The following is an 18,939-nucleotide window of genomic DNA, read 5'->3' as shown; positions in this document are numbered from 1 at the left end:
GGACAGCGTGGACAGTGTGTGTCTGCTGGACTCAGGGTCCTGTAACATGCTGATAAATAATTCCTCCACACGCTGCTTTTCAGGAGATTACTTTGTGTGATGGAAGATGATCCAGCAGCTCAACATGAATAATACAACACACACACACACACACACACACACACACACACACACACACACACTCACATACGCACACACACATACACTCACACACACATATTTAGGCAGAGTTCTTGCTTTACAAACGGAGAAGCGTGCGGCTGAGATGCTGATTGCTCACTTCTCTGACGTCTGATTTATGAAGGATCTGAGTCTTAGTAATTACACCTTTCTGTACTTTAACCTCAGTTTAATTATGTTGTTTGTTTGTCATTTATTCCATCGATCTTGTTATCGGTTATTTAATATGTTTCTTTTGTGTTATATGTGGAATTATTTGTATATAACGTGTTGCTCTGTAACTCGATTCACAAGCTGAATGCTGTGTATATAACCGCGATTGGTCCTTTAAAAAAGTCAACCGCTGATCCGACCTGTGGGGGGCGGTGTCGTGCTTTAGTCCACTTAATCTGCCGCTGACAACACAAGGAGTACAAGAAAAAGACAGGGAACGAAGCCGCACGCCATTGGTCAGAATCGCTCCGACAAAGCTTCCTATTGGCTGCTTGAGTTGCCCCGCCAGGAATGTAGAAACAGCGCCATAATTAAACAGCGTTCAACTTTTGTTCTCTTTCGATTGTTTGCGATCAGATTTGTACGAGTAGATTCAGATAAACGAAAGTAAACCCGTTTATAGAGTTTGCTACTTTATTAAACGTTCAGTTATTAACCGAGAAGCTCGAGCTTCGTCCCGTATGTTCAGCTACCGAAGCTAACACACGGAGGTGATGCTGGTCGAGCAGCAAGCTAGCGTTAGCGGCTGTTAGCTGGTTTCACCGCGGTGTTTTCAGCGTTTGGATAACCGCCACTAGCACTCTCTGTCGGTCCCCTCGGAGATGAGCTGCCCGGTGAACCTCCAGGCGCTGCCGTGTGGAGTTCTAGAAGCTGTTTTTACTGCAGAGAACGTGAGAGGGAGGTGAGTGAATGTCCGCACACATGCTTCAGGTGAACGCACCTGCTGTGCGTCACAGCTCATTTAAGGGTGGTGTGTATGATGAGAGTTCACAATCTGTTTCACACAAGAACAGTTTCTGAGAACACGACAGCCTGGGTGTCTTCAAGGACAAGACAGCCATGCTGTCCTTCACCACTTGGTCTCATGAATCCATGTTCAGTGCAAATGCTATTGATAGTGTACTACACATGCAGCACCTACGAACAGTGTTGTACTTTAATGCTGCAGTACTGCGTCACTTGAGGAAATGTAAAGTACAGTGTAGAGCTGATCCAGAGTCAGAGAAATGATCAGTTATCTTACTCCAGAATTTGAGAGTTAGATATCTGAAGGGTTTTGGGGCATTGGTTAGACAAACAAGCAATTCATTGACATCATGGACCCGTAGAAAAGTGTGGTGAACATTTTTAGCATTTCTGACAATTTTATGGATTAAATAATGTATGAATTGATCAATAAAGTAATCATGTAGTTCTTGCCAACACTCAACTGTTTCATTAACACCACATGATCTTTTCTGTTGCTGCTGCTGTTCAGAAGCTCCATGAACTCTCTCACTCCGCTGAGTTTCCCCAAATCCAGATCAGCTCTGTGGGACGGCAGCCCTGCAGGAGAGAAACTCCGCCTCCAGCTCTGCTCTCACAGGTACACACACCCCTGCTGCATGGCGGTCACTGATAAACCATGACGTGTGATCTGATCATGTCTGCAGTGTGTCTCCCTGTTGTCAATGTCTACACTGGGAGGTTATCACTGGGAGGTGTTCTTAACTTGAAATGTTAGATGAAGTAGCCACCGTTTGCCTTGATGGCAGCTCTGCACTCTACTGTTGTTCTCTCAGCAGCTTCATGAGGTTGTCACCTGGACTGATTCTCAGTGAACAGGTGTGACTTGTCAAAGTTCATTAGTGGAATTTCTGTCCTTCCTAATTTTGAGAGAGTTTGAGAGCATCAGGTGTTATGAGAGGTAGTGTTGGTTTCCACCTCATCAAAGTGTAGCTTCAGTCGCTATGTAGCATAGCTACAAATACAGTGTGTGTGTGTGTGTGTGTGTGTGTGTGTGTGTGTGTGTGTGTGTGTGTGTGTTCTGCAGAAAGCCTCGGTTGGTGCTGTTGGAGAAAGCTTTGCGTCTGGCTCAGCGTCACGCCCGTCACAGCAACAAGCCCCTCGTCCACTGTTTCTTCCTGGGATCAGTGTCTGTGGACGCAGGTCAGAGTTCACCTTCACGTGGAGGGATCCTTTCTGGCTCCTGATTACTTCATCGTACACTTGTATTAACTCCCGTCCTCTGTCCTGTGTGTGTGCTCCTGTGGTCCAGATGAGGAGGGGGTCACTGTGACTCTGGACCGGTTCGATCCGGGTCGGGACCAGGCCGGAGCCTCGGGCAGGGTTCCCTCCGCTCCGCTCCCTGGAGACGTCCTGGTTCCCTGTTTGTTCTCCACACAGGCTGAGACATCGTCTGATGCTGTCGTCCAATCAGAGGCTGAGCTACACCACTGCTTCAAGGTAAGTTTGACATCTGCAGTTTGGAGGTCAGCGACTGTCTCTGTCTGTCTGTCTCACTGTCTCTCTGTCTCACTGTCTGTCTGTCTCACTGTCTGTCTGACTGCCTCTCTGACTCTGTCTGTCTGTCTCACACACTCTCTGGCTGTCTGTCTGTCTGACCAGGGCTCTACACTAACTTTTCCACTGGTAGCACTGGTGCGACCAACTTTCTCAGTTGGTCGCACCAGCACATGATTTTCCTATGAACTGGGCACATGCCTTGTCATTGGCATAGGTTGGGTTCACATTCAGCCCGTTTTTTTTCATCAGTGCGATCTGGGATTTGAATTGTGTGAACGGGAGTTCCTCTTTCGCTATGTTATAGGCAGTGTTAAACTTAATGACCATTTCGTTCTCTTCTGTTGAGCGATTACTCTCCGCTGAAAAAAAGTCGGGAGGGGCTCAGTGTTTCGGGTGATGCATTGGTCCCGACAAGTTTTGTGTTTTATGCTGTCGTTGTGTAACTTCACAGTTTCCAGCTTAAATTGTGTCGACCCCGTAACAAATTGTGTTGCCTGCAACAGACTGGCCACACTGTCGACACCAGACACACAACGTAGTTCCCCCTTCGTACCGCAACCACGGGTACTGTGTCAACCATTGTGGTTGAAAGCAGTACTTTTTTTTTTTTTTTTTTCACCTGCTGCTCGGCGGGTCTCTCCCTGTCCTCCTCATCAACAGTCGGCCCACCGTCTGATTCGGCACCTTTTGCTGGCTCTACCTAACCACCAGTCTCCTCCTCTCTCTCCTTATTTAGTTTTTGGAAAAAATCAGCAATAGACCGCTTCATTTTTGAGAATAGCGAAACGCTAGTCTTGGTGTCTTGAAGTTCTGCGCGCTGCGCGTTTACGCGACGGCTTATGTGCACGTGACGGCGCTGTCTCAACAGGAGAGAGTGCAGGTGGAGGCGGCTGACTAAGCCAGCGAAAAAAAGGACGACTTTCAACCACAATGTCTAACACGGAACTATAAAACTGATGCGCTCGCACGAACGCGACCAGATGAAATTCTTACTCGCAAACTCTGAAAAAAAGGTCTCATATGCGACCATTTTGCTCGCAGTCTCGAGCCCTGCTGACTGTCTGTCTGAACACATCAGGACTCCACAAACAGAACTTTTCATCTGTCATTTTCTTTTCAAACCCGTGGGTGAGCATCGCCACTGATGTTGTTGTCTCAGACAGATAAAATGAAAATGAAAAAAGCTAAAATCTCCAAACACACTTTGATGGTCAGTGATGCACCTGGCTGGCCTGCTCAGGTAAAGTCTGTGTGTTGGAAATGGTGGTCACCTTACATTCCATTAAATCTCAGCTGTTCGTGTTCAGTCATTACAGGCTGATGGACAGTTAGACAGCTGATTGCTGTGTCTGTCTGCTTGCAGATATTTGCCATATTTAATTGATTGAATTGGCTGAATGTCTCTGGAGTTTTCAGCGCTGTGCTCTCAGTTTGATATGAAGCCTTCAGAATATTCTCCTAAACCTTTTTTTTTAGAAAGAACGAATAACATGTTTCCTTTGTCCAGTGGTGGAACGTAACTATTTAAGTGCTGTACTTAAGTACAAATTTGAGGTACTTGTATTTTACTGCAGTCTTTTCTTTTGGTGCCACTTTCTGCCTCAACTCCACTTCGAGGGACATATTGGACTTCACTCCTACATTTATCTGACAGCTTTAGTCACTAGTTACTTTGTCAATTAAGACTTTTGCATACAAAACATACGCAAAACAATTAGTTGATGAACTGATTAACATGAGGTGACTGAACATGGCGGCTGTATTTTCGGGTGCTGTGTGTAACTGTCACCAGGTTGTGCTCAGTGTCAGAAGGTCGAGCAGGAGGCCGATGAACGTTTGGAATGATCACTGTGAACAAAACGCCTGGACGTGGGACGAGCTAAAGGACGCAGCAGCTGACGTCCTCGTCCTCTAGATGTAATTACATGTCGCACATACAGAGACACCAGGTGGAGACGAGAAGAGCTGTGATTGGTCAGTTTGGCCTGCCTGTGTTTCTGATGCTTTTAAGAGTATTATTTATCTAATTGTCCTGAAGTAACGGCAGTATGTCCAGTGGCTTTGTTTTCTGTTGTCATGGCAACCCCTCATTTGTGTCACAAACAGCTGATTTTCTCAGCTCGTCCAAAATGTCTTGCTGTTTCTTGACGTAGCACTGAGGTTAGGTTTGAACTTGTCTGTCTGTCTCAGGTGCTGCAGCAGATTGTGAGCAGCAGACAGACTCTGGATCTGTCCCAGCTGATGAAGGTCAGAGTTCGTGTTGTCTGCTCTCAGCAGTCTGACGCTGCAGCGTACAGCCTCAGCTGGACGTCTGTCTGTCCGTCTGTCGGTGTGGACGTGCAGCCGGTCCGAGCCGTCCCCGTCATCCCCACGGCTCTGCTGAGGAGTCTGACCAGCATCAATCGACCGCCGCCGCTCGCCACCAACCGACAGAGAGGGTGAGACCGAGTTCCTCTTCAAGACGCTCAGGATCCTCCTGACGAAGCCTGGTCTGGTTTGAACTGCCACGTCTGTTTGCAGGTTTCTGACGATGGATCAGACCAGAAAACTCCTCCTGCTGCTGGAGTCGGACCCGAAAGCCTCCAGCCTGCCGCTGGTCGGACTGTGAGTCACACTGTTGTTTCATTACAGAACAATCAGAACAAAGCACAGCAAACTGTTACATAGTTATTTTTCTCTTATTGATTAAGAGCTGTCTGTTATATTTTCATGATAGAGACGCACCAGCGTGAATACACAAATGAATAAACTTCAGCTCAGATAAGATGTTTGACTCATCTTACACTGTGCTGCTAGTGCCTGCATTTACCAGCGTGCACTCAGTAAGCCAGCTGCTGGGTCCCACTCAAAGGCACACAACTGTACCAGGCCAATGAATTCCAGTCATGTGCAGCTCTGTTGTTACCCTCCGTGCATGTCTGTCAGTTTACATACAGCAGCAACATACACACATACCAGTGAGGAGCACAGGCGACAGGAAGGCTAACGCTAACTGAGCCTGTGCTGCAGTGTAGAGTACAAAAAGCAACATGAAGAAAGTTGCATCCAGCCCACTACTCTGGTAATTAGTTGGCTTAGAATGAGGTTTAATGTCCACACAGTGTCTCTTGACTGTCCCTCGATATTAATCCCTTTGTTCAACGTTTCTGGCCCTCGTTGACGAAGCGGTCTGGAAGAGTAATGCTAACTGTGCACACAGTTCACATTTCCAGTGTCAGATGGTGAGTGTAGACGTTCTTCAACAAACAGAGAAGTTGTCGAAAATCAAGTGTCCCTTTAACTGTGTTTCTGGTCATGTGACAGCTGGCTGAGTGGAGTCACACACGTCTACAACCCTCAGGTGTGGGCCTGGTGTCTGAGGTTCCTGTTTAGCTCTGCTCTGCAGGACAGGTGAGTTCCCTGTTTGAGGTTCGGTTGTTCAGACTCTTCAGAGTTGATGTCTGCCATTGGTGTCACAGAGTGTTTGTCTTGTGTTTCAGAGTTTTTTCAGAGAGTGGCCGTTTCCTGCTCGTTCTATTCAGTTCCACCCACAGAGCTCCTCAGTTCTTCCAGTGTCAAGGACCAGGACCACAGCCGGACTACCGGCTGCTGACAGCCTCCCAGCATGTCACACTGTACCAGGTAATACCACACCTGATAGCCACAGGAGTCCCAGCAGCTTCAGACCGTTCTTGTCACATTCTGTAGTGATGAGCTGGTTATCATGAAGAGAATTGGTTGAACTGTCCCTCCTGAATGTGGACTGACGTGGACCTGCGTACTGTCAGCAGGTGTTGTCTGTGGAGGGTCAGACTCTGCGGTGTGAACTGGGTTCAGAGGATCACAGCAGACAGATGGAGATCTTCAGAGAGGCTCAGAGCTCCTTCAACAGGTACCACTGTTGACTCTCTGACCGAGTGTGACTGTATGAATATAATATAATATATTAACGTTCATTCGTTGTCCTCAGTGCTGCTCCTGCAGCCGCCGGTCTGTCTGCCAGTGATCAGGACTCTGGAGTCGAGGATGAAGACCTGTCTCCACGACCGTCCCCAAGCCCCCACCCTCCCGCTCAGCAGGTCAGTCGCAGGACGGTTTGCGGTCCGAGATGCTAACTGCTAACAAGGCTAACAAACCTCGTGAATCTTTCTGTGGCATCACTGTTAAGTAGACGACAACTGTCATGACAGGAGAGACACAAACATGTTCCATGATTTATTGTCTATTAAGAAGAGACTTGAAGTGAAATGAGGTGTGTGTGTGTGTGTGTGTGTGTGTGTGTACTGCAGCCATCTTTGTCAAAGCTTGACAGGAACGATTTCTCTGCCAGCGAGTTTCCAGCCTCAGTGAGTCTGAACACGAGAAATAAAATCTGTTTTTGAGAAAGAGAAACACCTGTTCACCTTTAGAAACCTCTGACATCACTTCCTGCTTTTCTGAAGGTTTTTCCAGAAAACTCTTCTGACCGTCTGTCACCTAAAATCAGGATCAGGATTCATTGTCGTATTTACCTGATAACAACTGAACCACAGCCGCTGTGACTTTTGACGACAGTTTCATGTCGCTTTGTGATGTCACCATGATGTCACCACTGGCAGCCAATAGCAGCAGATCATCTGAGTGCCTGTGTGCACCTGTCCGGATTCACCTTGATGAATGTTTTCGTTTCAGGCTCGGAGAGTTCAGCCATCAGTTCCTGAACTGTCTCTGCTGATTGACAGCAGCTTCTCCTCCAATCAGGAGGGCTCCACCCACAGACCTCCTGCTGCTGACAGGAAGTCTGCTCCTCCAACCGGAAACAGCCCCTCCGTTCCCAGACGTCCTGCTCCTGCGGCTGACAAGACGTCTGCTCCTCCAACTGGAAACGCCACCACCTCCTCCTCCTCCTCCGTTCCCAGACCTCCTGCTCCTCCTCACCTCCACAGCACCCCCAATTCCAACGTGCAGCAGCCCTGCACCTGCTGCACCACCCACACCTCCAACTGCACCTCCATCTTCTCCTCCCCAGGACTCCACCCAGCTGCTGCTCCTCCACCTGCTTCATCCTCCCATCATCACAGTCCTCATCCTCCCTCCAGTATCCACCCTGCTCCTTCTCCATGTCCTCCTGCTCACCCCTATCTTGACACTCCTCATCCTCCTTCCAGTCTCCATCCTGTTCCTCCTCCACCTCCTTCTGCTCACTCCCATTACCACACTCCTCCTTCCAGCAACCATACAACTAGTCCCTCTGTTCCTCCTTCCTCAACTCATGCTGCTCCTCTGTCCTCCCATCACCATACTCCACCTCCCTTCTACAACCACCCACCTGCCCCCTCAGCTCCTCCTCCCTCCTACAGCCCCTCCTCCCCTTTCTCCAACCACACTCCTCCTCCCTCCACTCGTCTCTCTGGTCCTCCTCCTTCCTCTCCCCTCCTCCCCTCTCCTCCCTGTGCCTGCAGCCACCCTCCTTCTGTCCTGTGGTGTGGTGACTCCCCCTCTCCTCACCCCTCCCATCCAGCAGTAGCAGCAGACCCCGCGCCTCCCCCCTGGTTCCCCCGTCCCTCCTGTGTGAGTCACTGCTGTGATCAGGTGGGGACAGTCCTCCCGACAGACACTTACCAGCTCCTCCTCCATCAGGACCGCCAGCTGCGCCTCCTGCAGGCTCAGGTGAGATCACGAGTCCTCCACAGATTGACCGTTTGACTTCCAAAACACGGTCAGATGACAACACGTCTGCGTCTCTTTGATTCAGACACGAAATATTATACAACATCTTTGCTTATTTCAATTTTCTATGTTGGCTGGGGAGGCTGCTGATTGGTCCACGGTGGAGCACAGGTGTTTGTTTTTGATGTTGTCATAGTGAAGATGGACTGACTGTCTTTAGGTCCAGATGTTGCTGGAGGCTCAGGGGAAACTCCAGTCCTCTGGTCAGCAGGTCAACACTGAGACACCGAAGAGCACCGCCAGCATCGCTGTGGGGACAGGTGAGACTGTCAGGACAGGTGTTTCATGTGGTGGACAGACTGTACTGTCAGGACAGGTGTAAACAGATGCAAGTCAGCATCACACATCTCAGTGTTTTCATACCTCACTTCCTGGTTTTCAGGTGCCAGTCTGTTCTGGGGGGATCCTGTCCAGCCCATCGTTCAACATGAGGTGCAGGCTCCTCCCCCTTCCTCACCCACACCTCCCCCCTCATCCTCCCCCTCCCCCCGCAGACCCCCCTCACATGCCGACCTGTCCGTCAGCAGGCCTCTGGGCGGAGCTGAGGACGGTGACTTCACGGGTCAGGAGGCTGCTGTCTCCCCCTGCGATCAGCACAGGTGAGACTCATCTGCCGATGGAGAGACAGGTTTTTGTTTTTGTTTCCACATTAGTATTATTATTATGATTATGATTATTATCATTTAACTACCCAATTAGAGACGTGTGACTTGTTGAACACTTGAGACTTGTTGTTTAAAAGTGTGGTACGTGTTAAAGACTCATCACTTGTAACAAAAAAAAAAAGTGACTTGTTGTAAAAGACTCTTGACTTGTTAAAGACTTTAAACTTGTTAATTTGTGACTTGCTGTTAAAGACTTCAGACTGTGACTTGGAGCCTGTCTTGTTGCAGCGGTCTGCAGAGTCCAGTTCTTGGAGAGAGTGCCAGCATGTACAGACCTGCAGACGACCAGCAGAGCTTCATTCACGACCTCATGGTAACACAACATGGAGGGAGTCTCGATGGTCACATGATCCAATGGAACCGTTGATGTCATGTAAAGATACATCTGTGTCCTCAGAATCAGCTGACCAGCCGTCTTCAGGAGTCAGACAGCAGACAGGAAGTGGAAGAGGAGGAGTCCAGGAGGAGCAGCCTATCTGTGGTTTCAGACCGCTCCCAGTCATCCCAGTCATCCCAGTCATCCTCATTGTCCAGGAGGAAGCCGCAGAGGTGTGGAGACCCGGTGGTCAGCGCCACCTTGCAGCAGCTGCAGCTGCTTGGAGCTGATGTGACCGAAGAAGATCTGACAGAGTCCGACAGAAGAATCCACCAAACCGTGGAGAGCAGCAGGTACTGAGCTCACCTGGTCACACCTGAGGGTTGAAGCTGTCTGCAGCCGATCAGGTTGACATCAGGGTTTACTGATCCATTATTTATGTCATCCTGCACATGAAGGTTTGGTTCAGCTTTAGCTCAGTGGTCAGAGTGCGTTGTTCCAGAGAAATAAACGGTGAAGAAGACGTTTGAAATTTGAAAAGGAGAGACCGGACGTCAGCAAGAGACACCACGAAACACCAAAATACACAGAGACGCAGTGCAACAACAAACTGTCATAGACTCTGATCTGGTGTGTGCTGACTGATCAGATGATGTGTGATGATTTTATGACGAGTCAGACGTGTTCTCACTGTGTGTGTCTGTCTCTGTCCGTCTGTTGACAGCACTCTGGCGAGCATCAATCCAGCAGCAGTTCTGTCCAGACTGAGCGTCTCTGAGCCGACGGTCAGCGCTCTTTTCCCTGGAAGCAGCGTGGATCTGAGTTTGGAGGCCAATGCCATCGCCCTGCGCTACCTGAGTGACTCTCAGCTCAGCAGACTGTCTTTGGGAGGCCATGCCCCCCTTCAAGACCACACCTCCTCCAGAGACTCCATGCTGTCACCGAGCAACATGTCTCTGGCCACCAGGAAATACATGAGGAGGTATGGCCTGATCGAGGAGGAGGACGAGGAGGAGGCGGAGCAGGAGGTCGACGTTCGGGAGGCTTTGTCTTGCCAGCCGCTGAATGAAGCTCAGAATGTGAAGCTCCTCCCACAGAGTCAGCTGATCCGGGACCTACGGCCAAAAATGCAGCTTTTAGCTGGCGGCGCCAAACCGAACACGGCCGACAAGGAGAACTGTGCCAGCAGGCGGCCATCTTTGGCCAGGGTGAGCAACCGTCAGACAGAGGGATCAGTGGGAAACATCCTGGACCTGAGCCGCCTGAGACAGCTGCCCAAACTCTTCTGACAGCAGGAGAACAGCCACTGATCAGACTGACGTCTGCTGGAAGCTTTTAAAACGTGCTCTTTTTTAAATGGAGTCTGGTGTGTCTGTACGGAGAGACTGTTTCACTGGATATCTTCCATCCTCCATCAGGACGACAGGCTGTCAGCTGGAGCTCGGTTTGTCTCAGGAGCTCAGTGTGGACATACTGCTGGTCTGATTCAGGTCCTGCTTTTCATCATCAGACTGGTTTTACTACATTCTGCCACCTTCAGTTAGTCTGCTTTCTCTCCTTTTATCAGATGTTTGTGTTCATGAAATGTGTCTTTTGTGATTTTCTCATCACTTCCTGTTTTTATGTGAATTGGTTTTTGCAGTTTGTTTAATATTTATGATCCTACAAATAAAATTCAGAATACTTTTAATACTTGGGCCTGAACACATTTTAATCCAAACTGTCAGTGTGTGAGAGTTGTCCTGTTGGAAAGTCAAGTGTGTCCTCCGTGCAGCGTCCAGGCTGATGCTGCGTTCATCTTTCCATCAGTACTGACTGAAGTCTCTGCTGCTGCAGTGCTTCCCGGTGGGGAGCAGTGGGCACAGCTTGTGTTCAGGCTGTGATGGTCTGCAGTGTCGTGTTTCAGCTGCTGATCGAGGATGAAGACTCGTCTCAGACTGAAGTGAGCTGATGAAGACCTGTGGTAGAACTCTTCTCACTGTCTTCTGTCTGTTTTAGGTCTGCTGTCTGTCTCTGATGATGATGATGATGATGATGGTGTCTTCCGGTCCACCTCCTAAACTATGTCCACCAGAACTGGAGTGCGTTGAGAGTTCATGGTCCTCAGAGGATGAGCGATGTGCCACCCGAGTGAGCGACGGTCATCATAGACGAGCTAACAGAAGGACTCCAGCTCAGAGGACGGCTGTGTGCAGACAGACAGTTCCTCCTGGTCTTCTGCCCCCTGCTGGTCACACGTCCGTACTGCAGCTGTCACAGTTACTGATCAGCGATCGGCCTGACGGCGATTCGTCACAGCAGCAGCAGCAGCTGGTCTGTGTGCAGATGTTTCCTGGAGCTCCGAGCTGTTGACTGACAGACGATCAATGTCTCAAAGGTTGATGTGATGTTTCAGTGCTCTGCAGGACACTGACCTGAGTTCAGCTCCAGCGACACACATCAGAATACACTCGACTCTCCACCTGTTCAGGTAAGATTTAAGTAATTAATGTTGTGTCTTGTGTCAGGTTCACCGTCATCGTCACGCAGAGATCAGTTTATTTCCTCATCTTCATCATCATGTTCATCTTCATTCGTTCTCAGTCACAGCAACACACAGGTTTGAAGTCTGAGTTTGAAAAGTCCAAAGTTTTGAAACTAAAATGCGACGACTGATTAAAAACAGCTTTTGGTTTCATTTGGATTTAATGACATTGCTCTGATGGTTCATTGGTTTATTTTTAATCATTCTTAACGTTCAGAAGTGTCGACGTGTGAAATCTGCAGCTGAGTTTAACATTTGTTTGTTCCTCAATTCAGACTGAAGTTCAGTTACAAACAAAACGACAGATTGACTCCGAGGAAATCAAAGATTTACAAGTAAATGTAGCTCAAAGTGTGTGTGTGTGTGTGTGCGTGCGTGTGTGTGTGCGTGCGCATCTGTCTGTCTGTCTGTGTGTGTGTGTGTGTGTGTGTGTGTGTGTGTGTGTGTTGGAGGTTGCTGGTGATTAAACTTGTTTATTGCGTTTCCAGTTCAGATGTTGAAAACAGAAACTTCTCTCTGAATCTTGTGGACAATAATCAGATTTATTGATTAATCCTGGGTCGTTGGTCACTTGTTCCTGACAGAACGGAGCTGATAGAAACAGCTGGAGGACAAACAGACAAACCAGAGAAAACCCGATTCAAAGTAGAAATACTTCATGGACGTGGCGTCTCACTGTTTGCTCTGCGAGTCATCGTTTGCCTTCTGATGACGTCACATAAACGAGTTTTCACGACAGCACAGATGAAACTGCAGATCAGATCAATACAGACAATGAACCAGGACACGTTCTGCAACTCCGAGGAGGGAAACTAAAATAAAATTCACCTCTGATTGTCTCTCCGTTCAGAATGAGGGCTGCTGATTGGCTCTTGGTTATGGCGGTCCTGCCACTCGTCTCCTCCGTTCGTCCGGACATCTGCAGCGCCAAGCCCAGAGACCTTCCCCTGGAGCCGCGCTGCATCTACCGCAGTCCCGACCCCGAGGCCCCAGAGGGCCCGACCGCCGAGCCAGAGCCCGTCCCTGAGTCCACCAACCCACGAGTGTGGGAGCTGTCGAAGGCCAACGGCCGCTTTGCGCTGGCGCTGTACAAACAACTGGCCCTCAGTAAGACCCCCGAGTCCAACATCTTCATGTCCCCCATCAGCGTCTCCACCGCGTTCGCGATGACCAAGCTGGGAGCCTGCAACCAGACGCTGCAGCAGATCATGAAGGTCAGACTGCAGCAAAGTACATTTACTCGAGTACAAGTACCTGGAATTTCTCCTGAAGTCTTCCAGTGAGACCTGTCCAGTACTTCTACTACAATAGTATTTGTACTTTTTACTCCACTACATTTTCACTCTAAGCACTAGGATAATACTTTTACTTCAGTGAAGTTTTGAATGCAGGACTTTTACTTGTATCAGAGTAACAGTGTGTTGTTAGTACTTTTACCCCTTAAAGTACCTGAACACGGCAGGCGCACTGCTGCTCACAGACTCTCTGACTTCGTCCAGGTTCCTCCTGCAGACTGTTTTCAGTCAGTGATGGAGATCAAACCCACGTTTCCATGTTTTTCTGTCTGCAGGTGTTTGAATTCGACACCATCAAAGAGAAGACGTCGGATCAGGTCCACTTCTTCTTCGCCAAACTCAACTGTCGTCTGTACAGGAAGAAGGACGAGACCACGGCGCTGATCTCTGCTAACCGACTGTTTGGAGACAAGTCTCTGATGTTCAACGAGACGTACCAGAACATCAGTGACATGGTCTACGGAGCCAAACTGCTGCCACTCAACTTCAAGGTGAGTCCAGTTCACCACGAGAACGGCTCAGGCTTCATTTTTAAAGAATAACGATCAGTGACCTGATCAGACCGTCAGCCTCAGATATCTGACCAGACTAACACTAAGAACCTGGGTTCTGTGCTGCAGGAGAACCCGGAGAAGGCCCGGCTCACCATCAACAGCTGGATCTCCAACAAGACTGAGAACCTGATCCAGGACACGCTGCCGGAGGGGGCCCTGGATTCCACCACGATCCTGGTCCTCGTCAACACCATCTACTTCAAGGTACCTGCAGTGGTACCTCAAACTGCTCCTATTGTCACAGCTGCAGTGATGGAGGCCGGTGTTTGTGTCTCAGAGATCCCTTTAAGGATCCGAGTATCTGTGTAACGGCGGCAGAGTTTTGGTGCAGGCGCAACGCCGTGGATCTGTTGATCGGATAGACAACCGAAGCCGGACTGATCGTGTTCCGGTCTGGTTCAGTCGGTGTGGCAGACAAAACCCTGCAGTGTCTGTGGTGCTGAGACGTTCTGCTCGTTGGTCTTTTGTTCTCATTGAAATCTTTTTAAACTTTTGATAATCACGACTTGAATCAGGAACGTTAGCATCATATGATAACAGGGCAAAGACAGCAGAGCCAAGCAAGCAGCTCTCTGAGGCTGTACTCTGCCACAGCAGGTCTTGGCACTGGGGGGCGTGTCGTCCACCATGCTTTCGGTGCCTGCTGCCCTTTAAGGGGCCTTTCTTTGTGGAGTTTGCATGTTCTCCCCGTGTTCACCTGGGGTATCCTCCATAAAAAACCCCCACAAAAAACATGCAAGAAGATCACCACCTGACCAATGGTGACAAAAGGAACTGGGTCCCTGGGTGCCGCTGTTGGCTGTAGTGTAGTGTCGTTCGCGAACGATTCGTTCAAAAGAACGAATCTTTTAAGTGAATGTACTGAACCGAATCACTTCCTCAAGTGATTCGTTCGTTTCTCAGTCAGTTCAGTTGAACTGTCAGCAGCGCCGGGCGGGCAGCCGGCGAGCCGCTGCAGGCAGGGAGGGAGGGACCGCGCGCTAGTGTTGTGTCGCTGTGTTCAAGTGTACCTCGGAGAAAACTAACTTTTTTTTAAACTCTGCTAAATTTGCCACCGCAACAACTCACATACAGTAGGACACAGCATGTAACAAGTAGTGTATAAAACCCGCAGTTTGAGAAAATGCGTGACTGTCTGATCATCTCGTTGCGACAATTTGCGAGGGAACGGTGCATATTCAGTGTGAATCCTTCACTGAATGTACTGTGGGGTATACGTTCAGTGAGCGGATCACTCACTGAGCCCAATTTGCCGAGTAGACCAGTTAAATAGCATACCATAGGACAGGACAAGTAAAACATCATGATTTATAAACGAGTTTTATGTTTACAAATGTGTTTGTCAAAGCTACACAGTCACAACACTCTCGTCTCCCGGTCCTGGAAGCTGTGAACTGAACTGAAACCTGAACCGTTCAGCCGTATATCAGTTCAGGAGTCGCAGGCTCCTCCTGCCAAGCACTGAATGATTCGGTGATTCGGTGAACGAATCTTTCCAGTGAACTGATTCTAGAGATTCAGTACATCTAAAAGAACTGCCGTGCCCATCACTAGAAGAAGAAGAAGAAGAATCAGAGGGACGTCACACAGATACATATCATGCCCACACACGCCCATGCACTGGTGAAATTTAACTTCCGCCTTTAACCCATCCTGGTCGTCCTTCCTCCGCGGCAGACCAGGAGCGGTGGGCTGCCATCCAACCGGCGCCCGGGGACCCAGTTCCTTTGTCACCATTGGTCAGGTGGTGATCTTCTTGCATGTTTTTAGTGGGGGTATATTTGATGGAGGATACCCCAGGTGAACACGGGGAGAACATGCAAACTCCACACAGAAAGGCCTTTTTTCCTCAAGCAGCAGGCACCGAAGGCATACCCCCGGTGCCCGCAGCGAGAATCGAACCCGGGACCTTCTTGCTGTTAGGCGACAGTGTTGCCACCGTGCCACCGTGCCACCTAACGTGGCACTAACCTAACACTAGTTGGAGTCACAGAGCAGAGAAAATAACAGAACGAGGGTTTCTTGGTTTGAATGTGTTGACATTTCTTCTCTCAGGGTCAGTGGAAGAACAAGTTCGACAAAGACAACGTGTACGTCTCAGACTTCCACGTCAGTGACCGCCAGTCCTGCTCAGTCAACATGATGTACCAGGAGACCAAGTTCAGGTACAGGCACTTCCCCGACGACCAGGTGCAGCTGCTGGAGATGCCGTACCGCGGAGACGACATCACCATGGTGATCATCCTGCCGAGCAGAGGCCACACACTCAGTCAGGTAATCACGTCAGGCCCCATGTCCTCCGTCCTGCTCGCCTTTGAAGGTGCTTCCTTTGTTGTTCCAGCCCATAATATTCTGTGGTCGTTCCGTCTGTCCGTTTCAGTTGTCATTATTTCTCTGTTGGGTTAGCTGACAACAGTTTTCAGTTTGGTTTTCACATGTCCTGTTTAAGCACACACACACACACACACACACACACACACACACACACACAGGCTGCAGAGTTTGTCAGCCAGAATCCTGATTTACTGATTCTTAGTCTGAACTGAGGTGGAGCGACATGTAAAAATGTTCTGAAGGTGGTGCTGGAGCAAAGATCATGGAGTCGTTGGTAAGAAAGGAAAATGGAACCATTTCTGCAGCTCCAGCTGCTGGAGCATCAGCCGATTTCGGCTAATCAATAGGATCAATCACCATCAGCAAATTTGAACCGAACCACAGGAGAGTAGGGCAGCACTTAATGAGTGTGTGTGTGTGTGTGTGTGTGTGCGTGCGTGCGTGCGTGCACGTGTGTGTGTGTGTGTGTGTGCGCGCGCGTGTGTGTGCTCAGGTGGAGGAGAGTCTGGACCTGAAGAAACTGACTAGCTGGTTGGATGAGATGAAGGAAACAACCGTCTCCGTCCACGTCCCTCGCTTCAGGGTGGAGGACAGTTTCAGTCTGAAGGAGAAGCTGCAGGCCATGGGACTGACCGACCTGTTCGAAGCGGAGAAGGCCAGTCTTCCAGGTGAGGGGGCGGGGACCCAGAAGGTCGATCAGGTGATGTCTTTGCATCAGGAGCTCAGGTCAGCGTGGGATGTTTTGGCACCAAAATGACGGCGTGGCTGGACATCGCGGGTTGTGTCCCGTGTCGTCTCCTGGAAGACAGCCGATGCAGAATGTGGGACGTCTCTGATGATGAAGCTCTTTAACTGGACTTGAACCTGAAGAGAGATCCTGTTGTTGGAGTCTGATCCTGGTTCATGCGTTCAGGACAGATTTTATTGTTTCAGTTCCTCTGATCACTTTTGCTGATCTACTGATCGACTGATAGATTTCTGACAGCTTTACGTGAGCTGACCTCATTGGTGTTACAGCGATCATTAAAATCTGTGTGTTTCAGGGATGCTGGAGGACGGCAGCGACGGTCTCCACATCTCCGACGCCTTCCACAAAGCCTTCCTGGAGGTCAGTCACATGCTGCTGACATCACTGGCAGCTGCTCACTGATTGGTCACCTGTGTAGACGGACCAGGTTGAAAAGTTTAGTTTCGACCAACAGTGGACACCTTAAACAGCTCCTCAGGTTGCTGAAGGATGGTTGACATTATTTTTACTCAAAATCACATTTAAATGTCCAGATTTGAGCAGAAATACTGGAATCGATGGAGAAATATCCACAATTTGTTTCTTTCTTATGAAATGTAAACAGTAAACCATAAACACAGACCTGAAGGTAGCGTCCTGGCTGATCCAGAGTCAGACAGGATCCTGAAAACACCTGTCCTGTGCTCTGCAGGTGAACGAGGAGGGCAGCGAGGCGGCAGCCGCCACCGCCGTGGTGGCCATCGGGCGGTCCATCAACTTAAACCGGGAGGTTTTCCAGGCTGACAGACCATTCCTGCTGCTCATCAGAGAGTCCACCATCAACGCGCTGCTGTTCACCGCTCGAGTGGCGAGCCCCTGCAGCCAATGAGAAGTGTCTGCTGGCGGCAGCCTCACACGTGCTTTCATATCAGCTCAAAATCAACAAAATACTAAAAAAAATAAACCAAAACCTTTCTTTAGAAGATTCCAGAAGACATTTTCTGCTCACGCCAAAACAACCAGCTGCAGACTTAGATTCATGTTTACATCATGAAACCCTTCAGTCCAGTTCTGCTGGAGACGGAGACACGTGGCCGCTGGATGCTCATGATACCGTTAGCATCCACCACTGATCCGACAAACTACGACAGAGACGTCATTCATGAGCGTCTGCATTTCATGTTAAGAGCAGAATAACTTTAGCGGATAAATAACACGTTTGGTCAAACTTGCTTTCGTACGTGAGGACAGACGTCCACAGGACAGACGCTGTGCTTCAACCACTCATCCATCACTTTCGTTAAGGGTTTCTGCTTCTCTGCCTGCTTGCTGACACACCTGCAGTGAGTGATGCCGCTGTGAATTGTGGGTAATGAGCGTTAAAGAAAGAGGCAAGTCGGCGCTGCTCGACACTTAAAGTGCTTTATTTCCTCTGAAGGAGATGCGACCTGTGAGTGATCTAGTGGTCATGGTGAAAGAAGCTTCTTCACATTTTCTGAACAACCTTTGGCCTCACCCCCCCCACCCCCCCCCCCACCCCACCAACCAACATGTTTTTAGCAACAGAGACATGCAACAAAAGATCTTCACATAAAACCTCTCAGGTTCTTCCACTACAGAACTTTAAGTACCTCCTCTTTAAAAAATGTACAGTATTAAAAGTTAATTTACTAAAACTTTCTCTGACTCATTTTCTGCTTCGATATATTAGGATATACTTTGAATCAACAGTAAAGAGTAATCTCAAGAAGTGAATATATCTAAATGATTCGATTTATAATTAGGCATGTCGTGGTCAAAGTTACTGGATATTCATATTTAAACATTTGAGTCACACAGTAAGAAGTCAAAAAATAGAAAACCAGAAGCTGAAGAGACGGAGAAGAACCGGAGCCTCGACCATGAGGACATGAGGGTGATGAGGATGAGGATGATGAGGTTGGGCTGTTTTCACAGTTTGAAGATGAAACTGAAGAAACACCGAAGAGGAGAAGTCGATTCTGAGCTGTGACTGGCTGACTGACCCTCCGCTGTCCCGTTGATTCGGATCTGAAGCTGAACTTTAAGAGTCATATCAGATCAGACTGATCGATACGTAAAAATCAATATCTACGGCTCTTTGGTTCGCTCAGTCCCGAACGCAACTCTGATCCGACT

The 18,939-nt window shown here is 49.0% G+C and overlaps 3 protein-coding genes across 4 annotated transcripts in view; 2 read left to right on the top strand and 1 right to left on the bottom strand.

Moving 5' to 3' along the window:
* The first annotated feature begins 693 nt into the window (after window positions 1-693).
* stil (STIL centriolar assembly protein) lies at window positions 694-11,106 on the top strand. Of its 2 annotated transcripts, none has more exons than XM_076726831.1 (16): window positions 694-1,075; window positions 1,652-1,759; window positions 2,207-2,322; window positions 2,432-2,619; window positions 4,870-5,117; window positions 5,200-5,283; window positions 5,983-6,069; window positions 6,159-6,300; window positions 6,450-6,550; window positions 6,629-6,737; window positions 7,330-8,307; window positions 8,528-8,627; window positions 8,750-8,966; window positions 9,261-9,345; window positions 9,430-9,701; window positions 10,073-11,106. In XM_076726831.1, exons 1-16 carry the CDS (start codon window positions 996-998, stop codon window positions 10,635-10,637), a joined length of 3,480 nt encoding a protein of 1,159 aa, XP_076582946.1. In that variant the 5' UTR covers window positions 694-995; the 3' UTR covers window positions 10,638-11,106. The 2 variants fall into 2 exon arrangements, with proteins under 2 accessions (XP_076582946.1, XP_076582945.1); XM_076726830.1 differs by having other exon boundaries at window positions 6,447-6,550.
* serpinc1 (serpin peptidase inhibitor, clade C (antithrombin), member 1) lies at window positions 10,450-18,278 on the top strand. Its single transcript, XM_076726835.1, has 9 exons — window positions 10,450-10,887; window positions 11,347-11,818; window positions 12,723-13,086; window positions 13,443-13,658; window positions 13,788-13,925; window positions 15,777-15,995; window positions 16,549-16,723; window positions 17,099-17,163; window positions 17,495-18,278. The coding sequence occupies exons 3-9, from the start codon at window positions 12,724-12,726 to the stop codon at window positions 17,669-17,671; spliced, it is 1,353 nt and encodes a 450-aa protein (XP_076582950.1). The 5' UTR covers window positions 10,450-10,887; window positions 11,347-11,818; window position 12,723; the 3' UTR covers window positions 17,672-18,278.
* Window positions 15,600-18,939, bottom strand: part of reep6 (receptor accessory protein 6) — a 151,659-nt gene continuing 148,319 nt past the window's right edge. Inside the window, exon 6 of the transcript XR_013077012.1 lies at window positions 15,600-15,676. The gene's annotated coding sequence lies outside the window, so the exon portion shown is untranslated. The remainder of the gene's footprint in view (window positions 15,677-18,939) is intronic.

This window comes from Chaetodon auriga, chromosome 3 (assembly GCF_051107435.1).
Source record: "Chaetodon auriga isolate fChaAug3 chromosome 3, fChaAug3.hap1, whole genome shotgun sequence".
Classification (NCBI taxonomy): Eukaryota; Metazoa; Chordata; class Actinopteri; order Chaetodontiformes; family Chaetodontidae; genus Chaetodon; species Chaetodon auriga.
This window is presented reverse-complemented; position numbering and strand designations above follow the sequence as displayed.

What these genes read in the sequence shown, in the direction of transcription:
- stil (XM_076726830.1), top strand. Translation starts at nt 996, where the DNA reads ATGAGCTGCCCGGTGAACCTCCAGGCGCTGCCGTGTGGAGTTCTAGAA. An exon ending in AGCCTGCCGCTGGTCGGACT is followed by an intron (nt 5,284 to 5,982) that starts GTGAGTCACACT and finishes GTCATGTGACAG; the next exon opens with CTGGCTGAGTGGAGTCACAC. An exon ending in AGCTCTGCTCTGCAGGACAG is followed by an intron (nt 6,070 to 6,158) that starts GTGAGTTCCCTG and finishes CTTGTGTTTCAG; the next exon opens with AGTTTTTTCAGAGAGTGGCC.
- serpinc1 (XM_076726835.1), top strand. Translation starts at nt 12,724, where the DNA reads ATGAGGGCTGCTGATTGGCTCTTGGTTATGGCGGTCCTGCCACTCGTC. An exon ending in TCAACACCATCTACTTCAAG is followed by an intron (nt 13,926 to 15,776) that starts GTACCTGCAGTG and finishes TTCTTCTCTCAG; the next exon opens with GGTCAGTGGAAGAACAAGTT. An exon ending in GGAGAAGGCCAGTCTTCCAG is followed by an intron (nt 16,724 to 17,098) that starts GTGAGGGGGCGG and finishes TGTGTGTTTCAG; the next exon opens with GGATGCTGGAGGACGGCAGC.